The 17925-nt window shown below is 60.0% G+C and overlaps 1 protein-coding gene across 1 annotated transcript in view; it reads right to left on the bottom strand.

Moving 5' to 3' along the window:
• The window catches only part of ADCY1 (adenylate cyclase 1), a 50650-nt gene that overhangs the window by 11702 nt on the left and 21023 nt on the right, over positions 1 to 17925 (bottom strand). Inside the window, exons 9-17 of the mRNA XM_036247217.1 lie at positions 12712 to 12906; positions 12466 to 12563; positions 11702 to 11786; positions 9448 to 9537; positions 8846 to 9075; positions 6905 to 7031; positions 1964 to 2080; positions 1329 to 1475; positions 784 to 882 (exon numbers count right to left, since the gene is read on the bottom strand). Of these exons, the coding sequence (XP_036103110.1) occupies positions 784 to 882; positions 1329 to 1475; positions 1964 to 2080; positions 6905 to 7031; positions 8846 to 9075; positions 9448 to 9537; positions 11702 to 11786; positions 12466 to 12563; positions 12712 to 12906 (1188 nt within the window). The remainder of the gene's footprint in view (positions 1 to 783; positions 883 to 1328; positions 1476 to 1963; positions 2081 to 6904; positions 7032 to 8845; positions 9076 to 9447; positions 9538 to 11701; positions 11787 to 12465; positions 12564 to 12711; positions 12907 to 17925) is intronic.

Genomic DNA, 17925 nt, shown 5'->3' with positions numbered 1-17925 from the left:
CAGTTTCTGCCCCGCCCCCGGACTCTGATTCTCTGTCAAGTGCAAAACATCAAAGGTTATGTCTTGGATGAGTGACTGTCTTCATGATGAATGACCCCTTCTCTCTGAGGTTTTCCTTGATCTGACGTTTGCTTTGTCTGAAGTCAAGGCAGCTGCCTGAGCATTATTTTTGTCACTGCGAGCACAGTATGTCTTCCGACAGCCTTTCTTTCTCACGTCTCTCTGTCTTTATACTTAAAATGTGTTTCTTCTGGGAAACCCCATCAGGTCTTTTTTTTTTTTTTTTTTTTTTGTTTCTTTATTGATTTTAGAGAGAGAGGAAGAGAGAAGGAGAGAGAGATGGAAACATGGATGAGAGAGAACATCGACTGGCCGCCTCCTGCATGCCTCCCACTGGGCATGTGCCCTGACCGGGAATCGAACCGGCGACCTCTTGGTGCAGGGTCGACGCTCAACCACTGAGCCACACCGGACGGGCCAGTCGAGTCTTCTTTAAGCCACTCTGCCAGCTGTCTTTCCGCCGGTGTGTCCGCCATCCCCACAGAGTGACACAGGTGCAGCGGGCCTGGCTCTGCCACAGGCACAGCTCACTCACTGCCGGGGTGAAGGGGGGTCCTAGGACGGCCCTCTGTGCCGACTCTCAGCAGGAGACTGTGTCCGGAGAGAGCTGGTCACTGACAAGGTGGCCACAGGCCGCTGCGCTGACGCTGTGCAGAGGGCAGACGGGGGCCCAGAGGGGCCTGCGCAGGGCCCGGGGCAGTGGGGCACCTGGCCAGCACTCACCTGGGTCCCGGGGGCGGGTGCCAGCCCCGCGGCAGCCATGTAGGTGCTCCCGATGGTCTTGATCTTCTCCAGGTCCTGGTAAAAGTCTTTGTCCATGAGCTTTGTTGGAAACACAAAACTGTTCAATGTTACATTACATCTTAGACAGGCCCCCATGATGGCGGGATGCCAGGAGCAGCCGCACACAAGGTCGGGGCTCGGCTGAGAAACGCAGGCCTGAGGGGCTTCCCCAGAGGCCTCAGAAAGAGGAGCGGGGGACCCCACACAGTGCGCCCCTGCTCCAGCTCACGGCTGCCCAGGACAAGAACAGAGTCCCCAGGCGGAGGGACACAGGACTACCTGACACGAGGCGCCTGCCCCCACCTCCAGGTGCGCCGTCCAGCCCGAGCCCAGCACCCCCCTGGCAGCCTCCTCCTGTCCCGCCTGCACCCGAGGAGACAGATGCCTGTGCCTCCCCGTCTGGCCCTCGTGGGGCACCACCCGCAGTGGGAACAGGTCCCCTTGCCCCCCATCCTGGCCCAGGTCGCACGGCGCCGCGCCCTTACCTCGTCGAAGTCGGCGATGATCTCGTTGAGCAGCCGCAGACACTCCACCCCCATGTTGTTCCCGTCCAGCTCGATGTAGAAGTCGTTGAAGTTGGGGATGGACGCGAACATGACGCCCACCTGGGAGTAGGACTGGTAGTAGAGGTCCTGGGGGTCAGAGGGGGGTCAGAGGGCGGGTCAGCGAGGGCAGGGCGGGACCGCTGCGGAGGGGAGGGCTGGGGGCAGGGTGGCTTCTGGGGGGGACAGAGGGGCCCGGCACGAACGGCTGGGGGAGCCACTCCAGGCCCAGCTGGCCAAGCTGACCCTGGGACTGTGCCCCCGGAGCTAAAGGCTGACCGGGCCCCTTCCCGCTCGAGTCAGCATTGTCCCCCCTGCTCTGCGGCTCCGGCGGCCACAAGAAGGCCGGACCAGCCCACACGGCCGCCCCACGGCAGCAGCCGAAGCCAGGTCCTTCCTCACGGGTGACAGGCTCTGTGCTCTCCCCTGGGATCAAAGGCGCCACCATCTCCGGAGTCCTGACGGCCCGACCCCCCTGCTCTGGGGGTGGCGGAGGGGACCCTGAGCGCAGTGAGCCTCTGCGCAGTGGGTGGGCCCAGGGCGGCCCCCGCCGGTCTCTGCGGCAGGCCAGCGCTCACCATGTGCCGGGGGTTGGACATGAGGAAGTGCTGGGCCACGTGTGCCGGCAGCAGGTTGAAGAGGATCCTCCTGTTGTCCAGCTTCACCCTCTCCATGTCGTCCCGCTCCTCCTCCGCCTGCAGGGGGCGCCAGACACTCAGCACCCGGTGGCGACTCCGAACCTCCCGCCGTGGGGTGTCCCGCCCGCCAGTTCCGCAGCCCCCGTCCTCAACGCCCAGCCTGGGACGTCGGGCAGCGGGCGTGTCCGCAGCAGCAGCCCCATCTGTCCGCTGTCTCCTCCTTCGAGTCTCCCTCTGGCCCCCCTGCTCCCGGGCTGAACCCCTCATCCCCGTGTCTGCGGGGCTGAGCCCCACTCCCAGCGCAGTGGCCCCCACACCTCACATCTGCCCTGAACCCCGTCCACCTCGCCACGAACCACACCGCTCAACACCTTCACTGGTCACAAGCCTGGTCACAAGCCTGCTTCCTTCTCGTCCTTCATCCACACCAACAACAAGAGCACCCGGGCCCGCGGGCAGAGGAACTAGATGGGGTGACAGCGACCCAGAGGGCCATGGCTTTCGGGCAGGTCACCGCCTGGTGACGTCCACAGGAACTTCCACAGGACAGACAGTGGGAGCCTCGTCCATCTCCAGGGTCCGTCTCTGCCCCTGGGGGCCAGATGTCCAAACAGCCCTCTCCGTGGCCAAGTCCACTCTCGGGCCCCCCCGGCCCAGGCCCTGGGGGCCACCTGCCGCTGGCTCGTGGGGAACGTGGAAGCACCTCCCAGACTCCTGTTCCCGTGGAATCTCTACCTGCACCGGGACGGGGCTCCCGAGCTCTGAGACAGCAGAAAGCTGTGGAACCAGATGGGGCAGATCCGGCCCGAGCCGGTCAGCAGGTCAGCCGGGCCAACGCCCTGGAGCAGGTCTGACCAGCAGACGAGGCCGAGTCCCAGGTGGTGGCCCTGAGCTCTGGGCCAAGGAGCAAGTGCAGAGACTAAATCAGCCAACCGACGCCCCACCATCGCCACGTGAGGCCACGTGGTGGGGCTCCAGCGACACGCCACGGGGACCTCCCCGCCTGGCACAGAGCCCGTCTTCCGAAGCAGCTCAGCTCCGGAACATGTCGGCGTGGGCGGCTCCGCAGGGCCCACACCCCGAACGCACTAACAGGCCCGCAGGACGCCCCAGAGGCCTGTGCTGGGCCCTCAAAAGCCGAGGCGTCACCCAGCCAGGCAGCGAGCTGCCGCCTCCTCGCCCGCGGGGTGTAAAATGCCCGTTTTTTGGTTTTTTTTTATCCTCACCCGAGGACACTTTTCCATTTTTGTACAGATAGAGTGGGAGGGAGAGGAAGAGAGAGAGAGAGAAACATCAACGTGAAAGGGACACATCGAGTGGCTGCCACCCGCACGACCAACCAGGGCCGGGGACAAACTGCAACCGAGGTACGTGCCCTTAGCAGGAACCGAACCCGGGTCTCTCCGGACCGCAGGCTGATGCTCTAACCGCTGAGCCAAACCGGCCAGGGCAAAAATGCCCGTTTTTAAGGCCACAGTTCCTGCTCGACCGCGGGGGGCAGGGCATGTGCCGCCCAGTAGGGGTGGACGCGGCACCCGTGGCGCCGTCATCACAGTCGCAAGTTCATGTCGTGATTCTGCAGGTAGAAGCGAGAGACGCGCGGCTCCCAGGGCAGCCGTGGGGGACCCGCCCCGGCCCAGCATCGTTTTCCTGGGAAAGCGGCAGAGTGAGGTCCCCAGGAGCCGTTCGTTCGTTCGTTATCGGGCAGCTGACACCACAGCAGGTGCCGCTCCTTCCAGCAGGCAGACAGGTGGCAGGTGAGAGACAGGGAGGGACCTGTAAGCTAGGAGAGCCAGCCAGGGGGCGAGCCCTGCGGAGGAGGGGACGCTGCCCGCTGCCCGGGGAGGGAGGGACCTCTCCTAAGACCCGCAGTCAGTGCTGTTAGCACCTGCGCACTGACACACACAGGACAGCATTTTGACGAATGGGATAAGGAGGAAGTAACATTTTTAACAGGACACTTTGGCCCGGCCGGTGTGGCTCAGGGGCTGAGCATCGACCCTGCACCAAGGGGTCACTGGTTCTATTCCCGGTCAGGGCACATGCCCAGGTTGTGGGCCGATCCCCAGTGGGGGGCGTGCAGGAGGCGGCCCGTCGATGTTCTCTCTCATCGATGTTTCTTCCTTCCCTCACTCTCTCTAAAAATCAATAAAGGGAAAAAATTTTTTAAAGAATAATAATAAAGTAAAAGAACACTTTGTTTTATTTATTAATGGCACAGAAATTTTTTCTCTCCAAAATAGGATCCTCAGTGTCGATATTTTTTACTTGTTTGTTTTTATTCGTTTTTTTAATTGATTTTAGAGAGAGAGAAACATCGATGAGAGAGAACATCGATTGGCCGCCTCCTGCATGCTCCCCGCAGGGGATCAGCCCACAACCTGGGCCTGGGCCCTGACCGGGAATCGAACCGGCGACCTCTGGGTGCAGGGTCGACGCTCAACCGCTGAGCCACACCGGGCAGTGCAGATAGTATTTTAATGGAAGCAATGCCGTTGAATGTGCTTCAGGTTTAGAAAGAATCTCAGCCCCTCACGGTGAGAAGAGCCTCGGTGCTTCACTCAGCTTATTTCTCACCATGTTTTCTGGTTAATCCTCACCTGAGGATGTTTTTCATGGATTTTTAGAGAGAGTGGGGGTGGGAACATCGATGTGAGAGAGAGACATTGATGAGTTGCCTCCTGCAGGAATCTGACCAGGACCAGAACTGTAGCTGCAACCCAGGTCCCTGCCCTCGACCAGGAATCGAACCCAAGACTCTTTGGGCCGCAGGCCGACGCTCTAACCGCTGAGTCAAACTGACTCATCGTCTGTTTCAATCCATCCACGGACGCACACATTTTCGTTGAAAAGTGGCAAGTGTCCATCTCCACGGATAAGAGCCTGCGGTCTTCCCCGTGTACCCGCGGTTCCCCTGTGTACCCGCGGTTCCGAGGCCCAGGGCCCAGGTACCTGCAGTCAACCGCCATCCAGAAACACTGAGCGGAGAAATCTGTACACATCGTTCACACGGTTTCAGTGGAGAAGGAGGGTGACAAAATCTCCCGACATCCTGCTCACCCCCAGGACGCGGCTCATGCAGTGGGCACGCCTGCCCGCCGACCGCTGTCTCGGGCACCAGAGCCGGGGCCACGGGGTCACAGCGCTGTGTCCAAGCCCCCCTGGCTGCACCTCCTGGCGCCCAGAGCGGAACCCGGAGGTGCTGGCACTCAGATGTGCCCTTGAGGAGCTAGAACTTCTTCCTCCAGTGAGACGCCCGATGCCCCACGCCCCACGCCCCACCCCCACGTGCGCTGGTGTGAGAAAGGAGGGTTAGCAGGCGGCGGGCGGGGCAGGGGCGGTGGGCCCAGATGGCACATCCCTCGCGTGGCCGGCAGAGACGTTGTCGTCCTACGACCGTCACAGTCATCACCGCTGCTGTGACCCTCCGAGTCCGGAGACAAGGCGGGACGGCCACAGGCGAGGGCTGAGGGGCCGGAGGAAAAGCCCGTCTGTTCCCGTGGGTTTAGACAGCCAGCCGGGCCCCGACGGGGTTAGACAGACAGCTGACCCGAGCCCTCGGCCTGGCCACTTGGCGACGGCGACAGCGGCACCAGCCGAAACGTCCAAGGGCAGACCCACCATTTAGAAACATCCTTGTTTCGCTGGATTTACAGGAGAGCGAGGGGTCGCTCTTTGTGACATATCCTGGGAAAACCGCGTCCCTGTGTCCCGTGTGGGAGCCCCCCAGGACAGAAACCCTGGAAAGCTCACCTTGCAAAGGGGCCAGCGTGTTGAGGCATGTCACTGGTGGGGAGCCCAGGACGGAGCTGGTCAGCTCTTGTATTTAATGACATTTAAAGAGACACCAACACCAGGAAAAGCCCTCGCCAACCCAGGTGACAGAAGACGCCTGGCCAGGGGGTCCCCAGCTGGAAGAGTCATCGGCCAAGGCCCCAGTGCCCTCTGAAACCTGCCCCCGAGCTGGCGTCCGGGTCGAACGTCGGACCAGCCCAGGCCTTCCGGCTCACCCTGTCTGTTCTCCAGCTCTGAGCAGCTGCTCATAATGAAAAGATTGAACCCAGAGAAGCAGAGCAGATGCATCTCGCCTCGGACCGGCAGCCTGGTCCCCGTGGAGACCCAGCCCGAGCCAGACCAGACCTTGCTCGGCAGCACAGCCCACACAAAGCACCGCGTCCTTACCCAGCGTGGCTCCAGCCCTGCCACGGCCGGTCTGCCCAGAACCCAGGGCTGGCGGCCACCCTCACCCGGAGGCCCTCCCGACAGGTGCTCCATCGGGCACAGCCAGTGGGAGCCAGCAGGAGCAGGGAGGAGGGAGGGCACCGGGCTGGGTCACTGTGCCGAAGGTTGTGATTCTGTCTGGTGGCCCACCCTGTCCCAAGTTCTGGAATCTGTCCCCTGGCTCCCAGTCTGCAGTGGGAATGGGGGCCCCTGAGGTCCAGACAGCCCACCCAGGCATCCCTGCCCCGTGGGGCCCCCACCCCCTGGAATCCAGCCTCGGGCATGGAATGAAGAGAGTGCCGGCCAAAGACCCCTCAGAGTCAGTGGTCTCCCCACAAGGCTGGTCAGAGCTCCTGCCAACATGGGGTGGGTTTACTGAGGACCGGCACTGACTGAGTGTACAGGTTGAAAAATAAATGAAAGAGGCAAACCTTCAGGGACAGAAAGCAGACCCGCGGTTGCTGGAATGCCTCTGGGGACGGAGAGCTCACTACCCACAAAACCACCAAACTCGGGCCCTCAGGGTTCATGGAGCTGTCTCGCCGGCCTTCCTGTGTGGTCTTCCCTCCAGCCCAGGTCCCACTCCTCGCCCTAGACAGCGCGCCTACCTGGCGCCCCTCCCCAGGGGACCCCCCGAAGACGCAGAAGGGCTCATCTTGCCTGTGCGGCCCAGAGGTAGTCCAGCCGCAGCCTCACGTCCACCTGCCGGGCGTGCAGGGCGAGCGTGCAGGAGAACAGCAGGACGGCCATGATCGGCTCGAAGCTGCGCCGGGAGGCCGCGCCGCCCCTTGGGCCGGAGGAAGAAACCCAGTCAGAGGCGAGACTTGGCCATGGACACACGGCCTGCCGGAAGAGGGCCCACAGACATGGCAACACAGCGGCCCCGGGGCTGAGCCAGGCCGGCCACGTGCCCCGGAACCGGAGGCCTTTCCACACCTGGGGCCCAAGAGGGGCAGTCGCCAACCCAGACGGTCCCAGAACACGCAGCCGCAGACATCGGACACCTGTGCCGGTCCCTTCCCGCAGCGAGGGGGCGACCCCCCAGCCTTGGTGTACCCACTGAGCTCCAGGCAAGGGGTGACCTACCCCCCAGCCTTGGTGTACCCGCTGACCTCCAGGCAAGGGGTGACCTACCCCCCAGCCTTGGTGTACCCGCTGACCTCCAGGCAAGGGGTGACCTACCCCCCAGCCTTGGTGTACCCGCTGACCTCCAGGCAAGGGGGCGACCTACCCCCCAGCCTTGGTGTACCCGCTGACCTCCAGGCAAGGGGTGACCTACCCCCCAGCCTTGGTGTACCCACTGACCTCCAGGCAAGGGGTGACCTAACCCCCAGCCTTGGTGTACCCGCTGACCTCCAGGCAAGGGGTGACCTAACCCCCAGCCTTGGTGTACCCGCTGACCTCCAGGCAAGGGGTGACCTACCCCCCAGCCTTGGTGTACCCGCTGACCTCCAGGCAAGGGGGCGACCTACCCCCCAGGCTTGGTGTACCTGCTGAGCTCCAGGCGAGGGGGCGACCTACCCCCCAGCCTTGGTGTTACCCGCTGAGCTCCAGACGAGAGGGGCGACCTACCCCCCAGCCTTGGTGTACCCACTGAGCTCCAGGCAAGGGGTGACCTACCCCCCAGCCTTGGTGTACCCGCTGACCTCCAAGCAAGGGGTGACCTACCCCCCAGCCTTGGTGTACCCGCTGACCTCCAGGCAAGGGGGCGACCTACCCCCCAGGCTTGGTGTACCTGCTGAGCTCCAGGCAAGGGGGCGACCTACCCCCCAGCCTTGGTGTACCCGCTGAGCTCCAGGCAAGGGGGCGACCTACCCCCCAGGCTTGGTGTACCCGCTGAGCTCCAGGCAAGGGGGCGACCTACCCCCCAGCCTTGGTGTACCTGCTGAGCTCCAGGCAAGGGGGCGACCTACCCCCCAGGCTTGGTGTACCCGCTGAGCTCCAGGCAAGGGGGCGACCTACCCCCCAGGCTTGGTGTACCCGCTGAGTTCCAGGCGAGAGGGGTGACCTACCCCCCAGCCTTGGTGTACCCGCTGAGCTCTAGGCGAGAGGGCGACCTACCCCCCAGCCTTGGTGTACCCGCTGAGCTCTAGGCGAGAGGGTGACCTACCCCCCAGCCTTGGTGTACCCGCTGACCTCCAGGCAAGGGGGCGACCTACCCCCCAGGCTTGGTGTACCTGCTGAGCTCCAGGCAAGGGGGCGACCTACCCCCCAGCCTTGGTGTACCCGCTGAGCTCCAGGCAAGGGGGCGACCTACCCCCCAGGCTTGGTGTAGCCGCTGAGTTCCAGGCGAGAGGGGTGACCTACCCCCCAGCCTTGGTGTACCCGCTGACCTCCAGGCAAGGGGTGACCTACCCCCCAGCCTTGGTGTACCCGCTGAGCTCCAGGCGAGGGGGCGACCTACCCCCCAGCCTTGGTGTACCCGCTGAGCTCCAGGCGAGAGGGGGGACCTACCCCCCAGCCTTGGTGTACCCGCTGAGCTCCAGGCGAGGGGGCGACCTACCCCCCAGCCTTGGTGTACCCGCTGAGCTCCAGGCGAGGGGGCGACCTACCCCCCAGCCTTGGTGTACCCGCTGAGCTCCAGGCGAGGGGGCGACCTACCCCCCAGCCTTGGTGTACCCGCTGAGCTCCAGGGCCAGGATGTAGAGCGTGCTGAGCGCCGAGAGCAGAAGCACCTTCAGCAGGGACGAGACCCTCAGGAAGACGGCGAGCGGGAGGGTGCCCACCAGGCCGCAGAGCAGGGCGTGGGGCGCAGACTCGCAGGGTGGGGTGGGCAGCACCACCAGGGACCCATTGGGACTGGGTCTCCAGGCCCAGGGCAGGCAGCCCACCTGGAGGGGACAGACGGCGAGACATTGAGCTGTCTGCCTCCGCTCCTTCAGACCCACTCACCAAGGGCCACAGCTTCACCCCCGCCCGGGTCCGTCCTCCAACCCCCCCGCCCCGGGTCTGTCCTCTGACCCCCCACCCAGGTCCGTCCTCTCTACTGCGAAGGGGCAGCTCTCACTGGACCACGAGAAGGTTGTGTTTCTTCTGCTGGATAAAGTCTCCTCCCCTGGTTTCCTGGGCACCCCCAGGCCCATCTGAGCCCCTACATCTCCCTCTCCCTCCCTGTCCAGCCCCCCACAGCTCTCCACAGGCACCCCTCATCCTGCCCCTCACTGCCCGCCACACCCAGCCTGCAGTGAGTCAGAGATGCTCACCACGTATCCTTGGGCCACGGAGTAGACCAAGACCACAATGAGAATGCACAGGACGGTGCGGATCCGGATGGTCAGGCACCCTGGGAGACACTGAACAGCACCGTCTCATGTCAGAACGGCCTCTGTCCCAAAGGGACCCACATCACCGCGAACAGCTCGGAGCTGAGCGACCTCATGCCCCACAGACTTGGCCGTGTTCTTGCATCTGAGCTCCCCACCGAAAAACCTGCTGGGGAGCCTGGTGTCCGCACATTGAAAAGACCAGACCTGCCCTCCCCGCACCGTGGCAGCGTCGCCGCCCCCAAGCAGACGCCCCCGAGCAGACGGGCCGGACACCTTCCATGGCGTCTGCCTCGCAAACCGTGAGAATTTCCAATTACTGGTGTCTTCACGCTTAAGTGAGTTTCATCGTTTTTTTCAGGCAGGTTTTGTATAATTTTTGTTAAGTTACTAGACTCTTTATCTTCGATCTATTTTTTAAATGCATGTTTCAATAGTCAACAATGTCATGGACAAAAGCCAGAGTTCTCTCCAGGCTGACAACTCTGGGAATCAGAATAAGACACAGGCGGAGACCCCACGGGGGACGTGGCCCGGACGTGGTCCGAACGTGGCTGGCGCTGCCGGGCCACACCTGTCTGGGTTTTCTTTTTTTGTTTTTGTTGTTGCTGTTAATCCTCACTCAAGGATATTTTTCCATTGATTTTGAGAGAGAGGAGAGAGGGAGGGAAGGAGGGAGAGAGGAACATCGATGGGAGAGAGACACATGGATCAGTTGCCTCCGATCGATGTGACCGGGGCCGGGATCGAACCTGCAATCCAGGCACGTGCCCTTGACCGGGAATCAAACCCGAGGCCCTTCGGTCCTCGCTCTAACCCCTGAGCCACACGGGCCAGGGCGTGGCTGCAGAGTTCAAGCAGTGTGGGCCAGGGGAGAAGGAGACCACCACAGCCTGCCCCCTCAGCCACCAGCTCCTGTTTCTTCTCCGCCGTGTGAGGCTTTAGGGCCCGAGGAGCACAGGGCACGGTTGGCACCAGGGAAGACACGCCCTGGGCACAGCTGGGCTGACTGCCCCCTCCCAGCGGATCCTGCTGTCCGGCCACACCCAGTCTTCTTTGGGGGCCCCAGGCGAGCACACGGGATGTGGGGCCTGCTGAAGGGAGTGTAGGAACCTGCCCACTGTCGGGCAGTGGAAGCCAAGACCGCACACTCCCTGCACTGCCTCCTGACCTCAAGCCCGGAGCAGACCGACTGCAGCTCACAGGGAGCCCACAGGGGGGGGGGGGGGAGCGGATGGAAGGGCTGAAGGAGCTGGGGTTCTGGCAAGAGACCTGTGTCACCACCGGCACCCAGGTCCCCAACGCTGGGGCAGACAGGCAGGCTTCAGAATGAGCAACCGCGTGTGATGCTTTCGCTGGACATTAGGTGACCAAAGCAATCCCGTCTGAGGTGGGGCATTTCAGTCACCCAACCAACGCCACTCCACTGCGAACGGCAGGGAGCTGGGATGTGGTTTGAACAAACGGCATTTATTTCATTTTTAAAAAGTCAAGAAGTTCCCTAGGAATAGGAAAGAGGTTCAAGGAGTGGAACTAGGTTTAATTTTTCAAGAAGTTGCTAGTTCCAACAATTACGAAAAACAGCAACGTCAGAGCTTAATGAGCTCCTGTTACTCGGGTGACACCTTCTACCTGCCAGGTGGACAGGCAGTCGGGGCAACGGCTCCACAACCCACCTGTCCTGCAGAGAGGACAGGTGGAGACACACGTGCACCTGTCCAGGTGATGCACGGGCACAGGTCACACACATGCACCTGTCCAGGTGATGCACGGGCACAGGCCACACACATGCACCTGTCCGGGTGATGCACGGGCACAGGTCACACACATGCACCTGTCCGGGTGATGCACGGGCACAGGCCACACACATGCACCTGTCCAGGTGATGCATAGGCACAGGCCACACACATGCACCTGTCCAGATGATGCACGGGCACAGGTCACACACATGCACCTGTCCGGGTGATGCACGGGCACAGGTCACACACATGCACCTGTCCGGGTGATGCACGGGCACAGGTCACACACATGCACCTGTCTGGGTGATGCACGGGCACAGGTCACACACATGCACCTGTCCGGGTGATGCACGGGCACAGGCCACACACATGCACCTGTCCGGGTGATGCACGGGCACAGGTCACACACATGCACCTGTCCGGGTGATGCACGGACACAGGACACACGCACGCACCTGGACCCGGGCGATGTGCAGGTACAGGACACAGGCCACCAAGAAGCAGATGCAAAACACCAGCAGGAGCAGCAGGACCACACTCCTGGGACAGAGATGGGCGTCACTGCAGGAGGCCTGGCAAGCTGTGCCCCAGAGGTGCCTAGGACTCCGCCCCCCACCGCAGGAGGCAGCAGCCGTCTCTGGGACCTGTGCAGGCTGGTTCCCTTCCAGAACGGGGCCCCTAGGACTCCCCAGTCTCGCCCCGCGAGAGGCCCTTCCTCGGGAGGGAGGGTGGGCTGTGCCGAGCCGGCCGCCTGGCTCCGTCTGGGGCACAAAGCGCTCAGTGGGGGGGGTCTGGGAACTCAGAACACCAGTGCACTTGGGAGGTGTGGTCAGGAAACGCCATGGGGGAGAGCAAACCAGAGGCCTCCTGGTCTCCACTTGGACGCTGACAATTCTGTTACTAAAACAACTGCTCTCTCCTCCTTTCCAGAGGCCACTTTTTCTTCTTTTAGTTTTCTGAAAACGTTACCCCCCTAGAAACCAGCGTTCCCACTGCTGCCCTGTCTTCTCCCTGAGAAGCTGAGGCCACGGTGTGTGTGTGGACGGCGACACCGAAGGTATCCGGTCTGAGTTGCAAAAGGGAACGTGGAGACCTGAGCAGGGGCAGTGACAGCCATCGGGCGGGTGTGTGGCTGGGGCGTCCCCAACAGGGGGCGTGATGGACTGACGGGAAAGGAACCCCTGCGACCTCCCCCCGACAGAGACACGAGCACACATACTGCGGGATGATCAGAAGGTAGATGAGGCCAAACAAGGCGGCCAGGATGAGGGCGAGCACCACGGCGCTGGTGAAGTCCTCGTCCTGGAGCTGGTGGTACTGCAGACGGAGCCCAGGTCAGCGCCCGGGACACACGCAGGCGCTGCCAGGGGCCCAGAGCCGCCGCCGCGTCCCAGAGGACAGCGCCCGCCCAGTGGACCAGGAGGAGGGCCCCGGGCTCCCGGCCGCGCCTGGGCCCCTCACCCACCTTCCGCTCCCGCTCGGCCTGCTTGTACTTGAGGGTGAAGAAGTCCAGGTCCGCCATCTCCAGATCCGTCTGGCGGGCTTCCAGGAGGCGGCTGATGTACCTGTTCACGCGGGTGCCCGGGGTGGTGTAGACGACGTTGGTCGAGAAAGACAAGCGGTTTCGGAGTTTCTCTGAGGCTGTTCTCAACGCCCTGCGCTGGGGCCGGCAGGGAGGAAAGGGCCACCGTCAAATCCCACGCGCTGAAGAAAGGTGCGCCCACCCCCCTACCCCAACCCACTCCCACCCCCACCCCCACCCCCTCGCACGGCCTCTGACAGCAGCCTCTGCTCCACCACCTGCTGGTGTCCCAGGAGAGTTACTTCTTTTCTTCTTCTTTTTTTAATCCTCACCTGAGGACATTTTTACAGTTTTTGTTCAGACAGAGTGGGAGGGAGAGAGAGGAAGAGAGAGAGGAACATCGATGTGAAAGGGACACATCGAGTGGCTGCCACCTGCATGACCAACCAGGGCCGGGGACAAACTGCAACCAAGGTACATGCCCTTAGCAGGAACTGAACCCGGGTCTCTCTGGACCGCAGGCCGACGCTCCAACCGCTGAGCCAAACCGGCCAGGGCCCTGAGGATATTTTTTCCACTGATTTTTAGAAAGAGGGAAGGAGGGTGGGGGGGAGAGAGAGACATTGATGTGAAAGACACACATCGACTGGCTGCCTCCTGCACAACCCGGACAGGGCCGGGGATCAAACCTGCAACCCCACTTCCAGTCAGGATGGCGGGTAGGTAAACGCGGTATCCGTCCTCCCACAATCACATCAAAGTTACAACTAAACTACAGAACAACCATCATTCAGAACCACCTGACACCAACCTGAATGGAAGTCCTACAACTACAGAATTAAAGCAGCAGCCACATCGAGACTGGTAGGAGGTAGGAGGGCGGAGGGGAGGGACTGGTCCCACATCCACGTGTGGTGGATAAAATCAGGACACCTCGGCTGGGAAGGTCCTCCCTGAGGACTAAGGGGTCCCCGTCCCACACCAGGCGCCCAGCTCAGGGTTCCAGTGCCAGGAAGAGAATCCCCATCACTTCTGGCTGGAAAAACCAGCGGGAACTGAGGCTCAGGGAGTCTGATGTGGCTGGAGCCCAGGCAGCTCCTTAAAGGGCCCGCACATGGACTTATCAGACTCTCTCCCTCTAAGCTTGGAGGGGAGGCAGCTCGAGGGGCGCCAGAGACATACAGGGAAGAACTGAGCTGTTTGGCACTGGAGCGAGGGCTGGAGAGGCAGCTTTCTCTGGGACAAACGTGCTGTCAGAGACCTCTCTTCCTTCGGTGAGCCCGTCCCTGGGGCGGCAGACAGCCCCCATATCTGGGACTCCAGCAACCTGGCTCACACTGGTAGCCCCGCCCTGGTGACTCCCTGAGGCCCCGCCCCACCCAACTTTCAGGTCCACCCAAGCTGTTGCCACTTGCTTAACCAGAGGATTGGCCTGTCTTGGATCCTGCTTCAGGTTTTCCTAAATTCTTTCAAACAAGCAGCATCTGGTCTCAGATAGCCCCATACCTCTCATTAAGTAACACACAGAAACAAACACAGGGAGGAAGCCAAAATGAGGAGAAAAAGAAACAAGTCCCAAATGAAAGAACAGAAAAAATCTCCAGGAAAAGAACTAAGCAAAATGGAGATAAGCAACCTAACAGATGCTGAGTTCAAAATACTGCTTATAAGGATGCTCAGTAAACTTAGTGAGAACCTCAGTGAACTTAGTGAGGGCCTCAAGAGCATAAAAAAGAACCAGTCAGAAATGAAGGAGGCACTAACTGAAATAAAGAATAATTTACGCAGATTCAATAGTAGAGTAGGTAAAGCCAAGAAGCAAACCATCGATTTGGAATATAAGGAAGCAAAAAACACCCAATCAGAACAGCAAAAAGAAAAAGAATCCAAAAAAATGAGGATAGTGTAAGGAGCCTCTGGGACAACTTCAAGTGTACCAACATTCGCATCTTGGGGGTGCCAGAAGGAGGAGAGAGAGAACAAGAAATTGAAAACCAATTTGAAACAATAATGGCAGAAAACTTCCCTAACTTGGTGGAGGAAACAGACATACAAGTCCAGGAAGCACAGAGAGTCCCAAACAAGATGAACCCCAAGAGGCCCACACCAAGACACATCATCATCAAAATGCAAAAGGTTCAAGACAAAGAGAGACTCTTAAAAGCAGCAAGAGAAAAGCAGTTAGTTACCTACAAGGGAGTTCCCATAAGGCTGTCAGCTGATTTCTCAAAAGAAACTTTGCAGGCCAGAAGGGAGTGGCAAGAAATATTCAGAGATGAAAAGCAAGAACCTACAACCAAGGTTACTCTATCCTGCAAAGCTGTCATTTAGAATCGATGGCCATAGAAAGAGTTTCCCAGACAAGGAAAAGCTAAAGGAGTTCATCACCACCAAACCATTATTATATGAAATGATGAAGGGTCTTTTTGAAGAAAAAGATAAAATATATGAACAAACAAAACGGCCATGAATACATATCTATCAACAACTGAATCTACAAACAAAATGAACAGGCAGAACAGAAACATTCTCATAGATACAGAGAACATTTTGTTGGTCACCAGTTGGGAAGGGGGTTGGGGGAATGGGTGAAGAAGGTGAAGGGATTAAGAAGTACAAATTGGTTGCTAGACTGACAAATCTCAAAGGGAAAGGGGTTTGGGGGGTACGAAGAAATAAACCAAAGAACTTATATGCATGACCAATGGACACCGACAACAGTGTGGGAAAAGGGGGGAGGGGGGCAGGAGTGGGGACAAGGGGGTCAATGGGGGGGAAATGAGGAACATCTGAAATACATTCAACAATAAAGATTTTTTAAACAAAGGTAAAAAAAAAAACAAAAAAAACCCGCAACCCAGGTACATGCCTTTGGGAATCGAACCCATGACCTTTCGGTGCACAGGCAGACACTCTAACGACTGAGAACTCCAGCCAGAGCCCAGGAGAGTCGTTTTGTCATTAGTGACGAGGTTTCTGTGTCTGTACCGAGTGCCCTGGGGACAGCACCCAGCACAGAGCGGCGACAACATCAATAAGATCACAAATCTCCAGCAAGTGTGACAAAGAATAAAACACGAACTCAGGAGGGAAACGTGATCTCAGACCCCACAGAGCTCAGGAGGACAACGAGGACGTACGTGACCAGTGCTGCACGTGTACATCTGACAACTTTAAATTTCTGCCTTTATTGATCTGAGAGAGAGAGGAGGTGAGAGGGAGAGAAACTTCGACAGACCCGTGAGCACGTCCTCAAGACACACAAACCACCACAAGTCACCCCACAAGGGACCCCCTGAGTAGCTCTAGGATCACTAAAGAAACTGAATTCATAATCTCAAACTCCTGAAAAAGTGCTCTCCAGGCCCAACGGCAATTCCACCGAACGTGTGCAGGAGAAGGAATCCAATTCCACGCAGTCTCTTCCAGAAAACAGAAGAGGGGGCTCGTCCCCGCCCACTTCATACCATCCACTCGAACCAGGCCGCACAGAGAATTAACACAGAGCCACACGCAGTCCCGAGAAAGCAGTTCCAGGCTACAGCACGTGTCGCCAAAGCCGACGGCCAAAGCCCCTGGAGAGACAGACACGCTCGCGGACGGGACGACCCGACACGGCAGTCCCCATGGCCCCCCGGGTCGCTCTGCATGGGGTGTACCTTCGGTGAAATCCTAGCAGGCCTTGTAGACAAACAAGCTGCTTCTAAGTACCGAGCGAGAAGGAGGAGGACAAGAACAGCTCCCCTTCCTTCAGAGGCCAGTGGGGGACTCGCTCCGCCCCGCTGCGGGACGCGGTGGTCTGGTCAGGAACAGACCGCGTGGTGCTGGGCCAGGCGCAGGCCAGAGGGCCCGGGGTCCACACAAGCATGGCCGGCAGATTTCTGGACAGAAGTACACAAGCCATTCCGCGGAGGAGGGGGCTTTCCACATGGGCGCTGGTGTCCACAAGCCGGAAAATGGAGCGTGACCCAAACCTCACACCTGATAAAAATTTAGCTCAGACGGCCCTGGCCGGTTTGGTTCAGCGGTTAGAGCGTCGTCCTGCGGTCCGGAGAGACCAGGGTTCGGTTCCCGCTAAGGGCACGTACTTCGGTTGCAGTTTGTCCCCGGCCCTGGTCGGTTGTGCGGGTGGCAGCCACTCGATGTGTCCCTTCACGTCGATGTTTCTCTCTCTCTCTCTCCCTTCCTCTCTCTCCCTCCCACTCTATCTGTACAAAAAATGGAAAAATATCCTCGGGTGAGGATAAAAAAAAAAAAAAAATTAGCTCAGACGGGAGCGTAGGTTTAACAGGTGGTTTTAACAGGTGGTCCCCGAGCAGGCGGGTGGCTCAGGTGAGGGGCTGTGGACACCATGTCCTGCTGGTGTGAGGGGAGAGGGGGAAGGGCCTGTATGAGGTGACGCCCAAGACAGGGCGGGGGACAGAGCTAAGGCCCCTCTGCCAGGTCCACACACCTGCCAGGACCCGGCACCCACATGGAGTGATTCTGCCCCTCCCCCACGCCCTCCGGAAATCCGGGGGCGTCGGCCTCCACGCTGTCCTGTCTTCGTTCACAATTTCTGTATGTTTGTTCACTGCTAATTCTTCCAGGTTAAATTTGAGTTTTGAAAATACTGCACTAACTGTTATTGATCACGACTCAGTTTGGAGCACACACTTGGGTTGTCTTCACTCCCCCTCCAGCCCCCTCACCCCGAGTCCCAGCCCTGGGGCTGCGGCGAGTCTGGGGGAGAAGACAGTGGTGGTGTCGGTGTTTCTGCTCCGGCAACGTGGCCAAGGAGACAGCCTGGGAAATGCTCCTGCTACAAACTCCAGGTAAACATGTTGACAGCGCACACCTGAGTGGACCAGTGAGGGGCCCGAAACGCCGAAAGGTGGGGCCCAGATGGGCCTGCAGCCTAACAACCTGTCTGGAGCCCGCCCCAAACCAGGTCCTCAGCAAAGTGGGCTGCGACCGCCCGGCACTGACCCCCAGGCCCCGGGAGGGCCCCACCAGCAAACACTGACCAGGAGGCCCTGCAGGTCTGCCTGCGACCCAGCTGTCACCGAGGGCCCTGGGAACACGCCTGCACACGGGTGTACATGCCTGCACACACATGGACTGCCTGGGACACCCAGAAACCACAAACCAAGCTCCTAGTGTAGAGCCCCCAGGGCT

The sequence above is a fragment of the Molossus molossus genome, unplaced genomic scaffold, assembly GCF_014108415.1.
Source record: "Molossus molossus isolate mMolMol1 unplaced genomic scaffold, mMolMol1.p scaffold_m16_p_7, whole genome shotgun sequence".
In the NCBI taxonomy this organism is placed as follows: Eukaryota; Metazoa; Chordata; class Mammalia; order Chiroptera; family Molossidae; genus Molossus; species Molossus molossus.
Note: the sequence above shows the minus strand (reverse complement) of the source record. Positions and strands in the feature narration are given on the sequence as shown.